This window comes from Coffea arabica, chromosome 2c (genome assembly GCF_036785885.1).
Source record: "Coffea arabica cultivar ET-39 chromosome 2c, Coffea Arabica ET-39 HiFi, whole genome shotgun sequence".
Taxonomy (NCBI): Eukaryota; Viridiplantae; Streptophyta; class Magnoliopsida; order Gentianales; family Rubiaceae; genus Coffea; species Coffea arabica.
In genome coordinates, this window is record NC_092312.1 from 23,801,424 (window position 1) to 23,821,691 (window position 20,268).

Below are 20,268 nucleotides of genomic sequence, written 5' to 3' on the forward strand. Positions count from 1 at the left end.
TCTCAATTCATCCTTGTACCAACTCTCAATTCATTTTTTGCAGGCTTACCTCTAAATATTTTTTTTGATTTTTTAAATTCATTGATTCTATTAAAACACGTTTATCTTCTTACTTTTGCACGTGCATTAGTATACAATTTAAATCCAAATGATCAATTGTATTATTATATATTTTTAATTTTCGTATATGTAACCGTAACACCGAACGCTTATATTCGATAGTATCCAATAATCAAATCTATTGATAGTATATACATAATTATTTTTTGTATTGTTACATTTGCATCTCATCTAACAAAAGATGATTTAGTATAAGAACTATCGAATCAAGGTCTGAAAGCATATCACGAGAACAAATCAAAAAAAAATCCTTGGGGGAAGTGAGAAAGCTCTATTCATGAGGGGCATGTTTTAATTAACATATTTTCCAGAAAATCGAGTAGAGGGCCTCCTGCTGCTAAGTGCTAACAAGGCAAATTTGGCGCGCGAATGAAAGAAAATTAGCTGCGAAGCAGGGTAAATGTTTCTGTTTTCGGCGGGAAAGTTTCTCCCATTCCACTTCCAGTTTTCATCTCTAACTCAACCTTTTTTTTTAACAATTTAAAGATACAGCCAACCAAGCTCCACCGGCGGGCTTCGCCTTCGGCCACCTTTCTGAGCCGCCTCGGCCGCATCCCCGGCGGGAACCACCCATCTTCCACTTCCTACCAGTAATAATCTGATACCCTCAGGTAAACCAAGAATATATTTCTAAAGCCACTATTAAATAATTAAAATTCATAACAGGGAAGCTCTATCTTTTGGCTGTGGCAGAATTCAAACAATTTTGATTATTATTTATGAATGTCAGTAGCATATTGTACTAATTACTATGGCTTTTTATATGCTTAAATTGTTAATTTATTTAGCTGGAAATTAGTATTAATGCATGTGCTTAGGGCTAGAAAAATGCAAAATTTTACTCCATTAGAAGCAAGCGAGTTGATTGTTTCTGCTGCCTCTATGTTAGGTGCTGATAGATATAGCTATTATCGTTGATAAAATAATCCAGAAGTGGGGAGAAAGTGGATATGGAAACGGAAATGGAACTCAAAAATCGAAATGGCAGAGAAGGGGGAGCAGAAGTAGTATTAAGTCTTCAACCACATTCCTCGATCTCTATTGCTTATCATCCGTTATTTGGTCCTCACGATGACCTAGTGCTCCTTGAGCTCGATGAGAAGCTCATTCCTGATATCCTCCAAGAAAGGTACTGTGCAATAACAGTTTTTCTAATCCTGTAGGATTCGATTAGTTTATTGTCATGATGTTTATTTTAATCCGTGCTGCTCTTTTTAAATTGTTAGAGTTACATTAAGAGGGCAACCTAATGAAGATGCAGTTCTTTGTACTTCATCAAAAACATATGGTGTAAAGTTTGTTGGGACTTCGAACTCTCTATTTCTTATGCCTCCTTCAGACCAATTTGCTCCACGTGAAAATGTGCAAGATTGCGATGAGAAAGATAGTGGGAAGATGATGGTTGCTTCTGTTCTTAAAGTTGCACCTGGTAATATGGAGCTTGTTGAAGTGGCTCCTAGATTAGATAAGCTTAAATTGCTTCTTTCTGAAAATCCGTACAGTTTTTATGAGGCTTCTCAAATGGAAGATTCTGAAGGAACGGAGAAAATTGATTTTGGCTTATACCGATGGGAGGATCTTGTTGACAGGATTCAAGCTAGTGACTCAGAACTTAGATCTGAATTAGAAGCTCTTTTTGCTGTGGAGGTTAACGGGTTTTGGAGAATCTTGGATAAGGATTATAAGGATGGGCTTCTGAACATGCTTTTGCACAATTCGGTACTGAATGATTGGTCTTTTGATGCACTTAGTGAAGATGATGTTGTGGCTGTGTTGGTAGCAGATGGATTTCCTTGCAATATCGCAAGGCACTGTTTGCAAATCTATGGTCATAGGGTGGACGGGGGAATTGGTGGTTCTTGTACTTGGAGATTGGATGAAACACGGGTCTGCGTGCATTTTGCTAGAAGAATCTTGAGAGGAGGAAAAATGAGGTTAGAAAATTTCATGGAGGAGTGGATGAAAAAGGTTCCAGAAGGGATGCATCCAAGATTTGACATGCTAGAAGGGGAGGTTTTAACTGAAAAGCTTGCAATAGAGACTTGGATCCATGCATTTAGTGTATCTTCTCTGCCATCTACACCCGCTGAGCGTTTTTCCATCCTTTTTCAGGAGCGGCCAAAGTGGGAGTGGAAGGACCTTGATCCATATGTCAGGTCTAATTCTGTCTTTTATTAGTGCATGCTATGATTATTGTACTTTAACCTACTGCTGGTTTTGTCCTAGCATGTTAACTTTTGGTTGCTTATAGGGATCTAAAAGTGCCAGGACTTTCTTCAGAAAGTTTACTCCTCAAATACACCCGCAGAACTCAGCCAACCCTAGATGCGGAACCTATTTTTACTGCAAGATAATCTCAGCATTTGGTGCAATTGTTGTGATGGTTATGCAGGTTTCTATGCTATATAGATTTAACGTGAACATGAGAATAGATGTTGTCAGGCTTATCTTGCTTCTTAAAATGTGCTATACTTATTACATGTTTGATCTACACAATAATACCTCATTTGAGATTTATTGAAAATTATAGATGTTTAGTTGTGTATGGATTATGCTTGCACAGTGCTTCAGTAGCCGTAAAAAGATTGACATTGATGGCCTGATTTTTTGTTGAGTTTGTTATTAACTGTCACTTCATTAATTTTAAAAGTGTAGTTTAGAAACTGAAGGTGGATTCCGTCCTTGTTTTTTGGGCACTGGGTGATGAGTGGGTCCTTGACTGAATTTTCATACTTGAAAAAAAAACTTCAGGCCTTTATTTGATAAGAAATTTTGGTTGGAAGAAGTCCTTAACTTCCCATTTCCAAAGGGTATGCAAGGAAAAATGAAACTATATCTTGGTCTTTTTGGATGAGGATAGTTTACATGGAAATTTGCATGAAGTGGAGAACACTTTTGGAACATGAGGACTTTGCTTTTTGAAAGGAGAATGGAGAGCAACCATGATGTGGAGCACCGAGTTACATGTTACCAGTTTTCAGCAGAACTAAATAGAGGAGGATGAAAGTTTCAAATTTGTTTAAACTGCTGGGACTGTCACGCGAGTATGCAAAACGTCAATTCTAATCTAGGGAGAGTGCAAAGTTGATTTGAATTTTGAGCGGGGCAGGAAGTTCTATAGGCAATACATCAGCATCTGACTTTCAGTGCCATCGACATATTGTTCCCATCCCCCCTAACTTCCTTTTGGGATAATAGTGTGCATCATAAAAAGGGTAATGCAGGAGGTTCTATCTATCTTTTGTTGAGTGGTCAGAACCTATATATTTTGGAAGATTATTTATTGTCAGTGCTCTGCTGTGGTCTTTTTTGGCTTGAAACAAATAGGGTGAAATTGATCGATTACCTTATCCAATTGCTGAAGAAGGTAGTAATGATTTTCTGAGCTTTCAGAATGCAATCAGGCAGGCTGTCTACTTGAACTGTGATGCTTTGCTGGAGAACCAGCAAAATGGTATTTAAGGACATTCCATTGAACTTGCGCATATATCACATGTAGGTACTGAAGTACAGATAAACGTTGTAAAAATATTGATCCCTAGACAAAGTCCTTTTTTTCAATATTTCTTGTCCCGCAGAAACTGATGCTTGGACATTCGCGTGCTAAGTTCAGGGAGCTGTTCTGCAGCTATATCATGACAGTTCGTTATCTTCTGAGGCTTCAATTTGAAAATATGCGTTACTTTTGTATATTCATTTTGAATATGTGCGTCCTGAATTAATTGATACACATGTTAGAGAGATAACGCATCAATTCTAGTTATAGTGGACAGTCCAGTTCTTCTCAACTATGGTCATTGTATTCAAAGGTTTACTTGATCAGCCTCTAGAACATATTCAATGCTGACGAATAGATAGAATGAGAATGCACAAAGCAACAAGTGCTTTTGATCAACAGAAGAGTGGGCAACTTCTGAAAGGTACTCAAGGTGAGTATTGGTGAAACGAAAGTAGGACCACATCCATGGATGATGGAACTCTCTATTCTTATTCCTTTCCTATATGTTCGACGCGATTCTGAAAGAATATACTGGCATGCCTCCAAAAGAATAGGCCATCAGCCAGCACTGACTCTTGCCTAAGGCGGTTATGTTGGCATGACTAGGGCCCAAAGACGAATAAATCGCGGTCAAAAGTGTGCTTTAAACGTCAAAAAATAATAAAAATAACAATATGTTAAAAAGGGTCTGTCTAATGGGTGTTCTTTCTTTTTTTTTTTTTTTGTTTTCTTGGACACGATAAATTCTATTCTACACCTACTCTTACTCTACACTAACGGGTGCTCTTTCATGTGTCATATTTTTTAAAATGTAAGTAAATAAATACAAGGAACAGTAGATAATATTAAATAGAGAAAGTATATAAATCTAAAGAGGATTATAATTGTTAGCAAAGTATGAGATTTACATTTATCAATCCCAAAACTTATAACTCGAAACTCAGAAAATGGTACTTACTATATGAGTCGAGTCTGAGCTTGTTAAAGCTCGGATCACATGGCCCGATTAACAAGCCTAATTACTTGTTACCCATAGTGCCAAACTGCCAATCAATATAATTACAACTAATTTTCACCCATAACCACCCACAAGCTTTGTAACCATCAAGTTAACTAAAATTCTATTCAAAAGACTTTTGAAAGACCAAAGTTTACATTTTTTTTATGAAAATTTTATATTAAATTCTTTCATAGAAAAAAATTGATTACACACATCCAATGCACCTTTGTCGCTAGTTACAAAATAACCTACGGATTGTAGGATTAATGCTTTGGACTAAATTATAGTATATATTTAAGAGTTTTTCCGTAAGGAGTGGTTATTATGCACTTAATTTATGAATTAATCTTTTATATACTTTTACTATTGAGTGCATAACACATAATTCGAATTTGAATTTGAAATCCAAATTTTGCACATATGTAATGTATTCAACCGTTATAGTGCATATCCCGTTAGTGTATATAAGATTTATTATTAATTCATACTAAAATTATTAAATGCATGCAGCCTTACATTCACTATCTTTTTTCTATTTTCTTGTATTTAGACATTTTTCCCATTTAACTTTTTAAAAAAACTATGCGCGTTGATTTTTCTCATTTGATTTTGAAAAAACTATGGGCGTTGCTCCATTTACTAAGAGTCAAAAGACGCATTATAATTTAGGGAGAACTACACAAATAGTCCCTCACATATTATAAATGTGAAAATTTAGTCCCTCTGATCGAAAATGATCAATTTTAATCCTTAGCAAATAAAAAAGGATCAATTTTAGTCCCTTTTCACTTTTCCGACTGATTTTTGTCCGGAATATCTCACGTGAAGGGTAAAAATGCCAAATCATTTACCTGTTGACCAAAACCAAAATGTAAATGATGAATACTTCCCAAAATTCTTCTTCTTCTTCGTCTCAACCAAACCCAAAAGCTGAGCTTCATCTCCATGGCAAAACCTCGAGTAGTCAAAATATCAGAATCCTCGCTCTGAGGTGTCAAAGTAGTAGCAGCGGAGGCAATAAATCTGCGGGAGAACCTTTTCGCTTTTGATGTACAATTAATAGACACAATTCTTGAACGAACTGAAGAGCAGATTGAGTAACTCTGGTTCACAAAAACCTCGTTTTTCCACAACTGAGTAAAGACTGTAGCGCCAAATCGATTGAGAGGAGCCGGTTGCCTCTTGGCTAGGCCCAGAAAGGTAGTTGCAATATCTATGGACATTGAAGCCATGGATAATATTCCTCTAGTATTTTCTTCTATAGAATGTTTAGGGCGTTTTCTAGTGGTGATTTTAGGGGCCTGTGGGGTTTTAGAGGGTGAGGTTTTTCTGGATAGTGTGGGGTTGCTGTGGGGAGATGTAACTGAACCAGATATAGATTGGCAAAAATAATTTATGTGTTTCAAATAAAAATGGGAAAAAATCCTGTTGGATCGGGTCCAGCACTCAAGTCTGACAGTCGTGGTAACAGAAATTGTACTACGATCCGAGGCTGGGATGAAGATTCTGTCCGAACTCTCAAGAACCACGGCTGCATATCAGCAGCATTTATAGCTTCCTAACAATAACAGTAGTACTTTTAAGACGGCAGTTCATCATGGTATTTTGGCATATCAGCTTAGCGTTTTATTCTTGGCATGGATAGTGCGCTTCTTTGGGTTATGGTTGTGGTGGTGTTCTTTTTATCTGTTCATTGGTTGTTGTTTTGGTGTAGTTTCTTGGTTATTTGCTTTTTTGGGAGGAACAGAGTTCTTGTATTTGGGTAGCGGGAGAGTTCTTGCATGAAGGAGACAACTCTGTTGATTTCAGAGTCTTCGGGTAGGGAGAATGAAAGCCAGGGGAATTTAGGCAGGGGTTGGGAGCTACCCAAATGGTTCTTGGACGAACGATGCAAGCCAAAGTTCCACTGCAGGAAGCCATGTTCTGCCACAGTCGCTATGCGTGGAATATTGCACGAACCAGGGGACGCTTGGCCCTGTTTGTTCCTGGTATGGAGAATCCTTATTCATTTATACACCGGACAGTTACGAAGATGGTGGTGTTAGCTCCTGGACCAGGCATGCCATCCCCTATCCCGCAGGTTTTGATGGTTCATCTATATTTGGTATCTTCCCTGTGGGCAACTTGCCGATTGGCCACTTGCTATTTATCAACACTGAATTGTCACAGCAGGATTCCAGTTGCTCTATAAAAGTTTATTCTTATGATCATCACAGCGAAAAGTTCCAGAATAAATCCACCTTCTGGTACACCGCAATTACAAGTTGGGGGTTCTGATATGGAGATGAAGCTCAGCTTTTGGGTTTGGTTGAAATGGAGAAGAAGAAGAATTTTGGGAAGTATTCGTCCTTTATATTTTGGTTTTGGTCAACAGATAAGTGGTTTGGCATTTTTACTCTTGAAAAGTTGGCCACGTGGTATGCCCGTGAGATATTCCGGGCAAAAATCAGTCGGAAAAGTGAAAAGGAACTCAAATTGATCCTTTTTTATTTGCTAAGGACTAAAATTGATCATTTTCGATCTGAGGGACTAAATTTTCACATTTACAATATGTGAGAGACTATTTGTGCAGTTCTCCCTATAATTTATAACCTTTTCTAAGTTCTCACGTCAAAGCAATAACCAATTGTGCATATTGAAGTGAAATGAACCCAACAATCATTCAACTAATTACGTTCCACATAAGATATCAATATTCGACCGGGGATTATAAATGCCTAACGAATTAGAAAATACTACTCCTCTGTCCCAATATTAGAATCATTTTTTGAGAATCCAACTTTTTACGGAGACATAATAATCATTATGCTTAGATGAGGAGGCATTGATGAATTTACATATGTATCATTTAAATTCAAAATATTCTCTTGATAGATGTGTATTAAGATTTTAAAAAGTTATTTTTCAAATCGTAAAATTAGAAAATATATGCTAAATTTGAAACGATAACACTTATTTTAAAATATTAATAAAATAAGAATATAACAATAATAATGGGACGGAGGTATACTAGCTGAGGCTCAGTAGAAAGGAGTAGATCCAAGCAAGCGCTTAAATGCCGCGCGACATAAGAATTGCACGACATTTAATCCCCTTTAGATCTGTCTCCGCACGTTAATGAGCAGAGCACAAGCTTTTGACTCGGCTTTTTGGGCTCGATTTGATTGAATGGCGTGATCAGACACAGGAGAGCGTCGAGAGCCTTACGCTGTGGTCGGTGGAGAAATGGAGGAATGAAATGCGGAGGGTCATTACTAATTAGGAACTTTGCGTCGTTTCAACGGTATGCAGTGAAGGTTGTTTGCTAGTCCATGCCATGGTCATGTACTCAACTTCAAGGCTTCTGCCAAATTGGCAATGCTCATTACATATAATAAATGTTATTTAGTCTAAAGCATTAATCCTACAATCCGTAGGTTAATTTGTAACTAGCGATAATGGTGCACTGGATGTGTGTGTGATTTAGGAACGATCACTTTTTATATGAAAGAATTTAGTATAAAATTTTTATAAATAAAAAAGTAAACTTTGATCTTTTAAAAATGTTTTGAATAGAATTTTAGTTAACTTGACGGTTACAATGTTTTGTGGTTGGTTATGGATCAAAATTAGTTGCGATTGATTACTTCGGTTGGTTAGCAATAGGGGTGACAAGTAATTAGGCTCGTCAATCGGGCTATTTGATCCGAGTTTTAACAAATTCAGACTCGACTTATGTAGTTAGTTCATCTTTCTGAGTTTCGAGTTATGAGTTTTTAATTGATAAATGTAAATCTCATATTTCGCTAATAATTATTATCTTCCTTGGATTTATATACTTTCTTTATTTAATCTTATTTGCCGTCTCTTGTATTTATTTACTTTCTCGAATTAATTTTACTTTTTTTTATCTCATATATATCACATTAAAAAAATTGTTATAGTATTAAATTTTTTCAAAAAATTATCTCAAATAATCTACTATCCAAACACAATAGACTCCTTAAAGTATTAAAGTTGTCCCATTTAAGATAGAATCTATCCCATTTTAGTTTAAAAATTATTGAGCTTTTTATACTTTGGTTCTTTAAGTAATACTTAAATGGGGCAAAATTTATAGTTTAGAGACAAAAGTGAAACATACTTTATATTTTATATTTTAGGATCTAAAATGTCCTATTTTAAAATTCAGAGAACAAAGCGAAAATTCTGATATAATTAAAGGGTGCAAAGTAGAATTATCCCTTGATCTGAAATGTATCCATGCCGAATTGGCCCAAAATAGTCAAGGGGCCACACTCGAAAGTCGAAACTTCTCAATGTGCACAAATGGTCATCGCTTTGACGCGAGAACTTAGAAAGGTTATAAATTATAATGCGTCTTTTGACCCTTGGTAAATGGAGCAACGCGTATACGTTTTCAAAAATCAAATGGGAAAAATCAACGCGTATAGGGTTTTTTTTTTGTTTTTTTTAAAAGTTACATGGAAAAATGCTTAAATACAAGAAAACTAGAAAAAGATAGTGAATGTCAGGCTGCACGTTTGGATAGGGTATTATTTGAAATAATTACTATAATACTTTTTGTGATGTGATGTATATGAGATAAAAAGGTGAGTTGAAAAATGAGTTTATGATGCAAGCGAAATATTATTTGAGATTTAGTATAAATTAAGTGCACTAATAAGCACTCCTCATGAAAAAAATCTTAAATATATAATCGTATTTGTATCACTTTTCTTCCTCAAAATAAGTTTAAACCACGTTTGCATGAGAAGACCACATGTATAATTGAAGAAAAATCATAAAAAGATTTTACCTGAGGTTTATTATAGATTAATCCTAATAATTATCCTCGATAGATGGGACCTCTTCTTTCTACTTTACGGACAAAAAATGGGTGGGGAGTATTATAAACCTCTCATGAGGTTTCTTTTAATAACACTCAGTGCTCTTAAAGTTTTAAAAATATCACTCAACTTCCTTAAAAATTACAAAATGATTGTATTAATCCTAGCTTAACACATAACATGCGTATCAAATAAATGGAATTAAAAAAAATTAAAGAAAAAGAAACAAAAGTTACTTTCTTTTCTTCCCTCTTTTTTTAACACTCTATCATGTCCATTTTCTTGAATGACTATGCGATTTTTTTTTTTTTGTTATTGTAAATTATCACAAACTCGATTATGTTTTTTTTGAGTGATTATGGTTGAGTGTATTACATATTTTGATTTCATTCTATAGTGATTCAGTTCAACATAAAAAACATAAGTGAGGGGGTTAAGAAGAAGTTGGAAAAAATAGGATTTATAAAAAAAAATTGATTTTAATCATATAAAGTTGAATTGGTGCTAATGTATTTCTTTACAAGTATATATTTTTTTTTATTTTTTCAAATTTATATGTTTAGAACTAATACTTTGTGATGTGGTGGCATTACATGAGATTATATTTTAAGTGGTGATTTTTTAATGAAACAAACAAAGTGGCTTAACAGTTTTTTTGTTCAGCGAAAGCACCAAAAGTGTAGTTTAGGGGTTTCAAAAATTTTGCCAAATAAATAGCAAAAATAAAGGAGGTAAATGATATTTTTAAAAGAGTAAATCTTATAAGGAGTAAAATCTCAAAAGTACTGCATGTTAGTACTATTTATTAAGAGAAACATCAAAGGAGGTTTCTGATATTTTCCCCCCCAAAAAAATCAGAAAGTTAATAAATCTTCATGGTGGTTGACTGACTGGCTCAAAAAGCACAGCAGAATATTTGGTTTGCTTGAAATTGAATGCGACATTACTATTCACTATTCACTATACCTCCCGTGGTGAGAGGGGAAGAGGATCTTTATAATTTGTACTGCGGGAGTGCGGGTTTCCTACCACCAACCTGTTTTAATTGGCAGTTAAAAGCGATTCCCCCGCAATTATTTTCCCCTCTCTATAAATACCGAGGCTGCTGCTCTCCGTTTCTTCTCAGGCCTGTCCTAGCTGCCCAAAGCTACATCTCTCTCCTTATTTCCCTCGCTTTCATCTCTCTTATTTTCCTTCTCTACCAGGTAATCTATCTATCTATCTATCTATCTATCCAGAATCCTCTCAGATCTTGTCTTCTGCAATCCTTTACGGTTAATTTGATAATTGATCTTGCGGTTTCCTTCTCTCTTTGCTCCACCGTCTTCACATTTGCTTGTTTTAAAGTTCTGGTGTTTTTTTGTTATGATGTTTTTTAGTTTAGGATTGAAATTCTGTATTATTGCCTTTAGTGCTCAGAATTGTATATTGATCTGGTTGATAATTCGTTAGGCTTGATTGAGTTTTTGAGTTTTTCTTGCATTATTTATGTTAGATAGATCTTGCGGTAACGTGTTTGTCTTCCTTGTTAAATGTAAATTTCTGTTGCTTGTTTCGCGAAGAATCATGATTTTATGCGCAAATTGTTGTTACATTTGGTTAGATTTTGCTGAATTTTGATTTTATGGTAATATACACGTATGTGAGCTTGACAAATAGGTTTCAGCGGATAATAGTTAAATTCTGTAGATCTTGTCTTGCAGTTTGATTAAATTGAATCTTTTTTCCCCCTCCACAATAGTTGTAGCTCTGTAATTGGCTTTGTAACACTCTGCTGATTAAACAACTAAATTACTTCCTTACGATGGGAATTTTGGATTTTTTCCATGCCATGCATGATCTGCTTGATCTGTTCTTGATCTCAACAAATAGACAATGCTTTCACCAAAGTTTGAATTTTGTTAGGGTAGATACATTTAGTTTTCTTTGATTTGTCTAGCATGCCTTCTTATTTTATATAAACCACATTTTTTTTTTCATTGGTTTTCTAGAAAGTCATTCTGCAATTAAAAAAAAAAGATTTTATATCGACTTTCAGGTCAGCAGTTAGATCTTGTTTTAGCTGAAAGATAACATTTGATGATTTCAGTGCTCAATGTCCTTTTTGCTAAAGGCTCCACTTTTGCTACAATCACACTGCGTAAACCTTTATCTGTCAAAGAAGGCGGGCAAAAATGCTTTTCTCTTTACATCCTGCATAACTTAAAAGAAGTGTCAAAAGAATGGTAATGTACGTGTATATATACACCCTGAGTCATTTGTTGTAGTTTATATCTTGAATGTGAGATGTCCTTGGGGTCCTTGGGGGCCAGTAAGAAGTTGAAGAAAAATCTTCTAATAGTATATTCATGAAGAAGGCTTGTAAAGATTGGATTTATTTGTCGTAAATTGTTGGATCCAAAAATAGAAAAATTGGTCTTACACCTAAGTAACAGATGTACTTGTTTAGGTTGTTTGAAGTTTAATTTCTGTTTCCCTTTGTCTTGTCACTTGAAGAAGATCATTTGAAAAACTTTTAAAGATATTCAGTAGGAGGTTTTTATCTTGTCCTCTTAAACTGATTAAAGTGTAGTGTGGATAGTAATTATCAGAGATGGTAGTCTATGTCACAGGATGCTTGTGTTCTGGAATTTGGTGCAACCGGCTATTGGCTTTGAACTAGATTGCACTATAGACACGCACCTATTATGTCATAATCTTGTTTTCAGCTGTCAATGATATATAATTATATGAAACCTGTATTCCTAAAATTTCTGAGTTATTCTGAGGTTTTAAACTATTGTTACCTTATGTTGATGTTGGTTCTCTTGCAGAGCTTTGGTTGGTGCTCATGGGGACTGTTCTTGATGCTGCCACCAAGGTATATTTGCTGATCATTTTTGCACTATCAATTCTTACTGTTGCCCAAATTGCTATAATCCTCATATGATAGTCTTGTCAAGCGAAGAATTCGAAAATGCTTGAACTGATGTACTTAGAGTAACCTATGAAATGCAATTAGTTCTTTGCTGGTCAAATGTTGTTCTTATTGAAATTATCCTGTTTCAGAAAGTTTGATGTCAAGGTTAGAAATGACCGTTCTAGAGGCAAGAAACCAGAACCCCCTCACTTATTTGGCCATGTGTCTTGTTTAACATGTGATCTTTTATTTTAGGATGCAAATGGAAGTCTGTTGACTGACAAAAAGGTTACAGTTGTTTTTGTCTTGGGTAAGTGCAGTTCTCTTGCTTTAGTTCTTTATAGATAGACAATTACGTTTTATATATGTAACCTTGCATTTCCAAAAATTAGTGAAATTGGTTGCTTGGCTTTATTATCTCAGTGCTTTTGGTTCTATCTTTTTAATAATTTCAATAATGGATGTTAATACCTCCTATAATTATCAAATAAACAGGTGGCCCAGGTAGTGGCAAGGGAACCCAGTGTGCTAACATTGTCGAGCATTATGGATACACCCACCTTAGTGCTGGTGATCTTCTTAGAGCAGAAATAAAATCTGGTTCGGAAAATGGGTAAAATCTCTGCTCACCATTTATAGCTGTTACTGAAACTTCACAGGCTATGAATATTCTCTCCTTGTATGTGCTTTTTCTCTTGGTTCCTGGAAGCAATATGTACAGATTTTGCTTCATTTGACATGGCTATGACTGTGTCTTGCTCACCTAAAGGATACTCTTGACATGGATATGACTGTGTGCCGGTCATGTGGAGGATATACTCTTGATGTGTACAACATTACTGATGACATAGATAACTGGTTGTACAATATCTATAAGAAATTCTTGACATGTACTTGCTTTTTATAGATTTTTCTCATTTGATCATTGATAAGGAAGATTCAAAAGTTTGTGCAACTTTCTTACTACCATTTCTATCTAGATAGAAAATCAATTAGTCAAAATTGCACAATTCACTTTAAGACAAGAATGGTGTGGCTTAGTTGTTAAGTGACTGGAGTTGCTTAGAGGACCAACATATTTCATTCTCTGAGGTTGTTTAGTAGGAAATATCTCGCTTTAATCTGAATATCACAATCTTGATTTGTACGTTTTATAATCCCTGGGCATGTACAAACATCTTCATTTCTTTACTATAGTTGAGCATTTAATTCTTGGGGACTGTAAAGGTGGAAATTATCCTTTTCCTTTTTCTTTTTGTGGCATATAAATCTGCCATTTTATGGAACCTTTATTATCACTCATATTGTATCATCTATGGCCCTTGAACGTACTGATTTTTGTCTTTAATCGCTTTTTACCTTTTAAAGTCTTATGTGATTTTGATTTTTATACTCATCTACTATATAGGACAATGATTCAGAACATGATTAAGGAGGGAAAAATAGTGCCTTCTGAGGTGACAATTAAGCTTCTCCAACGAGCCATGAATGAAAGTGGCAATGACAAGTTCCTAATTGATGGTTTCCCTCGTAATGAGGAAAACCGTGCAGCCTTTGAGTTAGTTGTAAGTTTTCTGTTATACCTTCCCTTTAAGTTTCATTACATTAGTTCAGTGGACCAAATCATTGCATTGCCCACTGTTTCCTGTTGATTGTCACCTGCACTGGGAGTTTTAGACCAGTATATGTTAAAAGTTAGTGCTGCTTCATTTCTTGTTCTGCAGACTGGAATGGAACCAACATTTGTCCTTTTTTTTGATTGTCTGGAAGAAGAGATGGAGAGGCGTCTTCTGAGTCGAAACCAGGTTAGACTTGCTTTCCATTTGACAATATTGGGTATATTGCCCCCTTGTTCTACAGTCTGAAAACCAATTAAACTTTATAGTTGCACTCTTACTACTGTCTGAATATACCCTGCTACATATTTGATTTTGATTTCTGTTTCCATGTGAAGGGAAGAGAAGATGATAACATTGAGACAATAAGGAAGCGTTTTAGGGTTTACATGGAATCCAGTCTTCCTGTAATTGAATACTACAACTCTAAAGGGAAGGTTCGGAAGGTAATATTTTTGATATACTTCAATTTTCCATTTTCACTAAGTCTTTTTGTTCACTAAAGAAGAGGTAGAGCATAATTGGTAACTTGAAGGTTCTCTGATGTGCAGATTGATGCTGCAAAGCCTGTGGAAGAAGTTTTTGAAGCTGTTAAAGAAGTTTTCACCCCATCCAATGCTGAGGTAATGCATTATAGAAACTTCCTATGCTCCATCCTTTAGAAAGTGGACAAAATCCTGAATGTGTGCTGCCAAATTATGGTTGTAACTGTGTTGTGTATTTGCAGAATGATAGTAAAATTATCCTTATTTTATATAGAATGTAAATGGGAGTGCATAATATCTTTCAGCTTAGAAAGTTGCAGCAATTCTATTAAAAATTAATCATCATTGTATATTTGAAACTATCATCGTATTTACCTTGAGCTTGTGTTTTTTTCTGCTGGCTTAAGGATTCAGTTGCAAATTATTGACATTGCAGCCGCAGGGGTATGGATCATTGATAATTACCAAAAACATAAACAAAAAAAATAAACTAAAAGAAGAAGAAGAAGATATGGAAGAAAAAGTATTGATCATTGAAAGAATTGATCGTCGCAAAATGGTAAATAAGATCAAAGCAATTAGTACTGTTCAAAAAGGATTGTTATTCACACTTCTTCCAATTCTTTTCTGGGTTGTGTTTGCGAGTTGGCTCCCCATATTTCCAGAAACAGGAAATGAAAGTTTAAAGTTGGCTTCTAATTTTGCCACCTAGAGAACATAAGTATGAACACTGGCATGAGATTTAAATGATAAACTGACACCAAAAAAAAAAAAGCGTTCTTCTTTGGTTCTTGGTTTGCTGTTTGAGACAGATTATTTTAGGCAAAACAGTCTCTGTACATTGCATACGAATTTTGACGTAGCTTTCAGCCAGTGAATACTAAGAGAATAAATGTTGCCTTTATCTATTTCCTTGAGCTCACAAACTTTTAAGGTTTTGTTGAGCTATCAGAGTCAATCCTGTCCTCATAGAAAGGATTTGCTTCCTAGTGACTGATGCATGAAAGTGTTAATATATGCTTTAATGTATGTTTTTTAAGTAAATGCTTTTGGTTGAAGACTTTTTTTGATCAGTAGAAAACCTCTCCAATGAAAACTTCTGAAAGGGAGGCTAGAAGTTTTGTGTGTGATTTTGTACTTTTAGCACAATAATTCAGTTTTGACGCTGTTGCTCTTCGCAAAACAAATTAGTCAAGTAAATGTAATTTTTGTGATGACCTTAGATTGCCTAATTTTCAGTCAGTTTTCCCTTCTGAGAACTAATTCTGAAGAATTTGTGGTGCAGGTTGCCGCCTAGGATAACATGTAACATACAGTACCCGAGATTCCTGTTATGGTAATATATTCAGTACTTGCTCTTCTGATGCCATCTTTAGAATGGTAGTCTAATTGGTTTTTACATGCATCTGCACTATATTGTTCTTTAGAAATTAATAGACTTTGGATGGTATCATGGAATTTGTTCATCAACCATATTTGCTTTAAGTAAATGCTTCTTCACTGATTGCACTCTTTACTCAACAGGTATAATGTTATTGGCGGCATAATTTCTTAGCATGTCAGCAAGTGGATTTGCGGCTATACTTGTTACTTCCCTAGAAAATTTGTGTTTTCCTGATTTTTTATTATTTAGAAGTGAGGTTATGGCTTCCATGAGGAGGAAGCCTCCGTAATGTCATATGAAGAGAATTTTTGATAATAAGATCTCAAGTTTTTATGATTAATTGCTTCACTTTCTCTCTAATCTCTATACAGCCTCAATGATGAGGTGCAGCGGAACTGCAGAAGTATCAAAAACTTTCTCCTTCTGTTGTTGTTAGACTATCGGATAAGATTTTTTTCTTATCAATTTATTCTATTCCTTTTATGCATCCTCTGTTTTAGTTGCTTTGCCCCTTTTGTACGTCCAACCGTCGAAATGGATGTCAAATAAAGCTATCATGTTCTCTGAATTCCTCGAATTATAAACACCAGGCAGCACCCTGAAGCAAAGAATAAAGGACAAAATGCGAATTTGAATTTGAGACCCTGAAGAGGCATGCAAGTAGTCCAGCACTCTCGCTCCATCACTTGCAAAAATGAGCAAAAATACTCTGAAGCCTGAATCACATTCCAAGCTTGAATGTTCATTTTCTTGTTTACATTTCTCCTGTTGGGCTGCCACAACAAGAAGGCATCTGGTAAAGACCTCTGCCTCTACACAATGTTTTCATCAGTCATCACACCATCAGCTGAAAAACTATAACGCCCAGACATCCTCCTGTGATTTCTTTTGCAATGCATAAGGTGGGAAGAAAACTTCCTCTTCTATGTAAAACTAGAAAACTTGATGAAAGAAATCTTTTCTTCATCATTCCATAGCAAGGTTGTAGCCTGCAATATAAACAATCAGAGGAAGAGGTACAATAAGAATGGCAGCAGGTTTCCAAATCAAAGCAAGGTACATCCTGGATGCTGCATTTTGTCATACACTAATTCTACTTCCTCGTCACGTTCTAGTAAACATTCTTCCGTATTTCATATGCCTTTACAGTACTTCAAGCCACAGTAGAAAGAAGTTACATTCTGCGGAGACGGTGGAGCAGTAGCAGGAAAGGCCAAGAAGCTGCAGCAAATGTCTAGACAAAAATAATACCATTCTCCTGGATGGTATCAAGAATAATTGCAAGTCTGCCTTCAATCCGCTGGTTTTTGTCAGGTTCATAGGCAATTGCAAAGACATCAGCTTCTTTTGACCGTTCTGCAATAAGTTTCCCAATTACTCTGCAAGCATTGTTGTCAGTAAGAGACGGTAATGTGTTCCGAAGATCCTTGGCATTGGTTGTTGCCACAGATATCACCTTGCTGGTTCCCCTATGCATCACTTTAGCATGGATAAATCGTTTTGAGAAGAAAACATTGAGTAGAAATGGTCTCATGTACATATCTGTCCGTTGTTTCCATGATTTTCTGTTAGGCTTTTTGGCTGCTTCACTTCGAGATCTCCGAGTCCAGGCAGCTTCAACAACAAAAGTCTAAAACATGTTGAAATAAATGTACATTACTTAAAAAAGCATTTGTTGCTTTTCTACTGAGCCCATCATTTCTCATTTGAAGATTACATCTAAAGTGTGAACTACGATGCATCAGAGGCTAACCGAAACTCTGCACTGGACACCCTAATTCAGACCCTGAAAGTTTGTGCAACAACTAAAACGTACTTTCACTATGTGACATACACACTACCCCTTTAGGAAGAGAACGATTTTTAGTAAGGGTGCTGATAATTTCCCAACAAGCTTTCAATTCACAGTCGAATCATGTATAATCCGCCAAATGCAAATGAAATCTGCAGCCCGTCTAATGTGTAGTCACATTACCTGCATACTAACACTACACGTATTATCATTGGAAGACTGAAGATTCTATGCCTTAAAAGTACTTAATTGTCTAAAAAGTTGCACCATATATCCTCTGCAACCTAATTTATCTAGTCATTAATTCAACAACAGGGTCATTTCGAAAAGCAATTTTCCTCCAGATACTTGACCAAGGTATGTTTTAACAATAATGATGATAATAATATAAAAATAAACATAAATCACCTGTATATGCAATCTTAACCAAGTGCTTTCGGGCCCTTAATGTCTCACCCAGCAATAACTTTTCACAAATAAAAATTCAACAGAGAAACTATAATTCTTAAAGCATAACATTTCCCCAAAGATAAGTTCTTTAATCTTTCAGACTCAATTATTTCAGCAACGAACTGGTGGACGTGCTTCTCCTGCACGTTACCTTGTTCATCTTTTATATTTTCGTCTTTAAGAAACTAAAATTGACAATTCCTGATGCACGTGATAGTCTCAGACGACAATGTTTCAGCAAATTCAAGCATCTTTTCAGGATATTAAATGAATCGAGCACTAAAAAAGCTCCAAGAAATGAATTTTACAGCACGAAGCGGAAAAAGAAAGAGCTTTGGAAAATGGGATTTATCCAAACCTGCTTATGAAGGAGATTCAAAGGGCTTGACGGGGAAGTAGTAGTGATGGAAAGATTCAGCTTTGGTAGAGAAGAAGACCATGAAAGTGAAGCGGGATTTTCTTTTCCTGTTGAAATAAATTGAGAGGCGAGAGTGAAAGATAAAGTGGGTTTTGAAGAAATGAGAGCAGACATCTCTCAACAAATGCTATGGTAGACATGACCAGAAGTTTGGGAGTAGATATATAAGATACTTTAGACAGTTGGGTTCATCTGTAAATATATGTACATCAGTGACCCGAAATGAAATAGAAGTTCATCATTCGGGCCATCAACTAGCAAGGCCAGTTCCCAGGCACTGTTCTTTATGGCCTTGGGGGCTTTTGGGCTCAATCTTAAATTGGGCTTTTGGGACTATACCCACAAGGCCAAGTTGAAGTTTTGAGTCTTTGGCAAGGTGTACAGGAGGATATTTTTTTTAATATATATATATATATATTTTTTTTTTTATTATAAAGTCTCGAATTCGAAATCTCTCATTTATATTCCCTCCTCCGTATCACCCTACTTCCAATCCTCAGTCCTCTTGAGAAGCCCCCTTACCAAGTCTCATCATAAAATTTTGACATGCATAACAAATCACGTGCTATTACTTATCCTATTTAACATTTCAAATACAACTTGTCTCTTGTTCCGGAGATTACTAAATAATTAACGACAAATCACATGAAACAAAATTCTATAAACCCTAAATAGGTGTCACCCAACCCATTCCTTAGGTGTACCAAAGGACTTAGCAATTGGTTGAGTAGGTACATGGCATTGAAATTGCATTGTCGGGCTCCTCTTTCCCTCCTCTAAAAAGTTTAGAGCGTTGTGAAACTAACAAAATAAACTACCAAAAGTAGGGATTGGAATAGTAGAGTGAGAAGCGGAGAGAGATAGAAGAACTATAGTATTATTCTATTTACTGATCAAAGTACTTCCAGGTTACAAATGAAGTAGGATTTACCCTTACATATAGGAGATCCAAGATCAAAGGTACATGAACCCTATTAAATACTAATACATGAATTTAGTACTTCAAGTACATCCATAAATAGGTTCATCCAATGTACCAATAAACCTAGAGAGAATACATGTATCTTCCTTCTTGAGAATATAAACGGACATCCACATCTTATAATTATTTCATAACATAGAGTATTTTTTAAATGGAAAAAATTAGATTCTTGATGATAATGAACCACACACTCGATTCCACAAGCAGAAATCGTGTTTAAGAACAGGGATATTATAGAAGTATTGAGATGTGACTAGGAATATAATTAAATGAATTATTTTGGAATGAAGAAAACTCGAGTATCGTTGGTTCTATCTAGCATCGAATCATATAGATGCTATCACAGCATAATACTTTTCATGTATGTCGTCAACTTCCTTCACGCCACGAAAAAAGCAAAAAAAAAAAAAAAAAAAAAAACAATGTGGCTATGATTCCATTTGTGAAAATGTAAAGCAAAACAACCTTCTTAAATTCCCAAAGAGATAGGAAAATTGTTAAGAGAAAATAAAACATTTTCTACTCAGTTTCAATGAGAAATGTCATATGACTCGTATCCCATGGTTTTTCGAGAGCTCACTCACTTTTTATGCACCTTAGCTCCTTGAAACATACAGGCTACTGTTTCATCTAAAAATACCAAAGGGGAAAAAAGAAGAAAAATGGATAAAGATGGTTGTCATGTCATTCATAGAAGATCATGTATTTCACGCGGATGGGCCTTACAAGTTCTATTTCCCACAAATTTGTCCTTTAGTATAATTGAATTGAAAAATAATATAACAAAAATTTAA

At 35.4% G+C, this 20,268-nt stretch overlaps 3 protein-coding genes across 4 annotated transcripts; 2 read left to right on the forward strand and 1 right to left on the reverse strand.

Moving 5' to 3' along the window:
- Positions 1–307: 307 nt before the first annotated feature.
- Positions 308–2,665, forward strand: LOC113726925 (uncharacterized). Of its 2 annotated transcripts, none has more exons than XM_072075408.1 (5): positions 308–516; positions 607–710; positions 1,010–1,249; positions 1,347–2,276; positions 2,372–2,665. In XM_072075408.1, the coding sequence occupies exons 3-5, from the start codon at positions 1,071–1,073 to the stop codon at positions 2,472–2,474; spliced, it is 1,212 nt and encodes a 403-aa protein (XP_071931509.1). In that variant the 5' UTR covers positions 308–516; positions 607–710; positions 1,010–1,070; the 3' UTR covers positions 2,475–2,665. The 2 variants fall into 2 exon arrangements, with proteins under 2 accessions (XP_071931509.1, XP_027106647.1); XM_027250846.2 differs by having other exon boundaries at positions 315–516; positions 607–731.
- A 7,847-nt stretch (positions 2,666–10,512) lies between these two features.
- Positions 10,513–16,172, forward strand: LOC113726928 (UMP-CMP kinase 3). The gene is made up of 10 exons (XM_027250848.2): positions 10,513–10,653; positions 12,262–12,308; positions 12,603–12,657; positions 12,843–12,960; positions 13,756–13,912; positions 14,072–14,152; positions 14,302–14,409; positions 14,515–14,586; positions 15,734–15,784; positions 15,973–16,172. Exons 2-9 carry the CDS (start codon positions 12,279–12,281, stop codon positions 15,743–15,745), a joined length of 633 nt encoding a protein of 210 aa, XP_027106649.1. The 5' UTR covers positions 10,513–10,653; positions 12,262–12,278; the 3' UTR covers positions 15,746–15,784; positions 15,973–16,172.
- A 355-nt stretch (positions 16,173–16,527) lies between these two features.
- Positions 16,528–18,637, reverse strand: LOC113726926 (uncharacterized). The gene is made up of 2 exons (XM_027250847.2): positions 18,433–18,637; positions 16,528–17,462 (listed from the first exon to the last, which is right to left on the reverse strand). Exons 1-2 carry the CDS (start codon positions 18,604–18,606, stop codon positions 17,067–17,069), a joined length of 570 nt encoding a protein of 189 aa, XP_027106648.1. The 5' UTR covers positions 18,607–18,637; the 3' UTR covers positions 16,528–17,066.
- Between the last annotated feature and the right edge of the window lie 1,631 nt (positions 18,638–20,268).

Excerpts from the sequence above, each read along its gene's own strand:
- LOC113726925 (XM_072075408.1), top strand. The coding sequence starts at position 1,071 with ATGGAAACGGAAATGGAACTCAAAAATCGAAATGGCAGAGAAGGGGGA. Across the intron at positions 1,250-1,346 it reads CCTGATATCCTCCAAGAAAG|AGTTACATTAAGAGGGCAAC; the intron begins GTACTGTGCAAT and ends TTAAATTGTTAG. Across the intron at positions 2,277-2,371 it reads GACCTTGATCCATATGTCAG|GGATCTAAAAGTGCCAGGAC; the intron begins GTCTAATTCTGT and ends GGTTGCTTATAG.
- LOC113726928 (XM_027250848.2), top strand. The coding sequence starts at position 12,279 with ATGGGGACTGTTCTTGATGCTGCCACCAAG. Across the intron at positions 12,961-13,755 it reads AAATCTGGTTCGGAAAATGG|GACAATGATTCAGAACATGA; the intron begins GTAAAATCTCTG and ends TCTACTATATAG. Across the intron at positions 14,410-14,514 it reads CTAAAGGGAAGGTTCGGAAG|ATTGATGCTGCAAAGCCTGT; the intron begins GTAATATTTTTG and ends TCTGATGTGCAG.
- LOC113726926 (XM_027250847.2), bottom strand. The coding sequence starts at position 18,606 with ATGTCTGCTCTCATTTCTTCAAAACCCACTTTATCTTTCACTCTCGCC. Across the intron at positions 17,463-18,432 it reads TGAATCTCCTTCATAAGCAG|ACTTTTGTTGTTGAAGCTGC; the intron begins GTTTGGATAAAT and ends AACATGTTTTAG.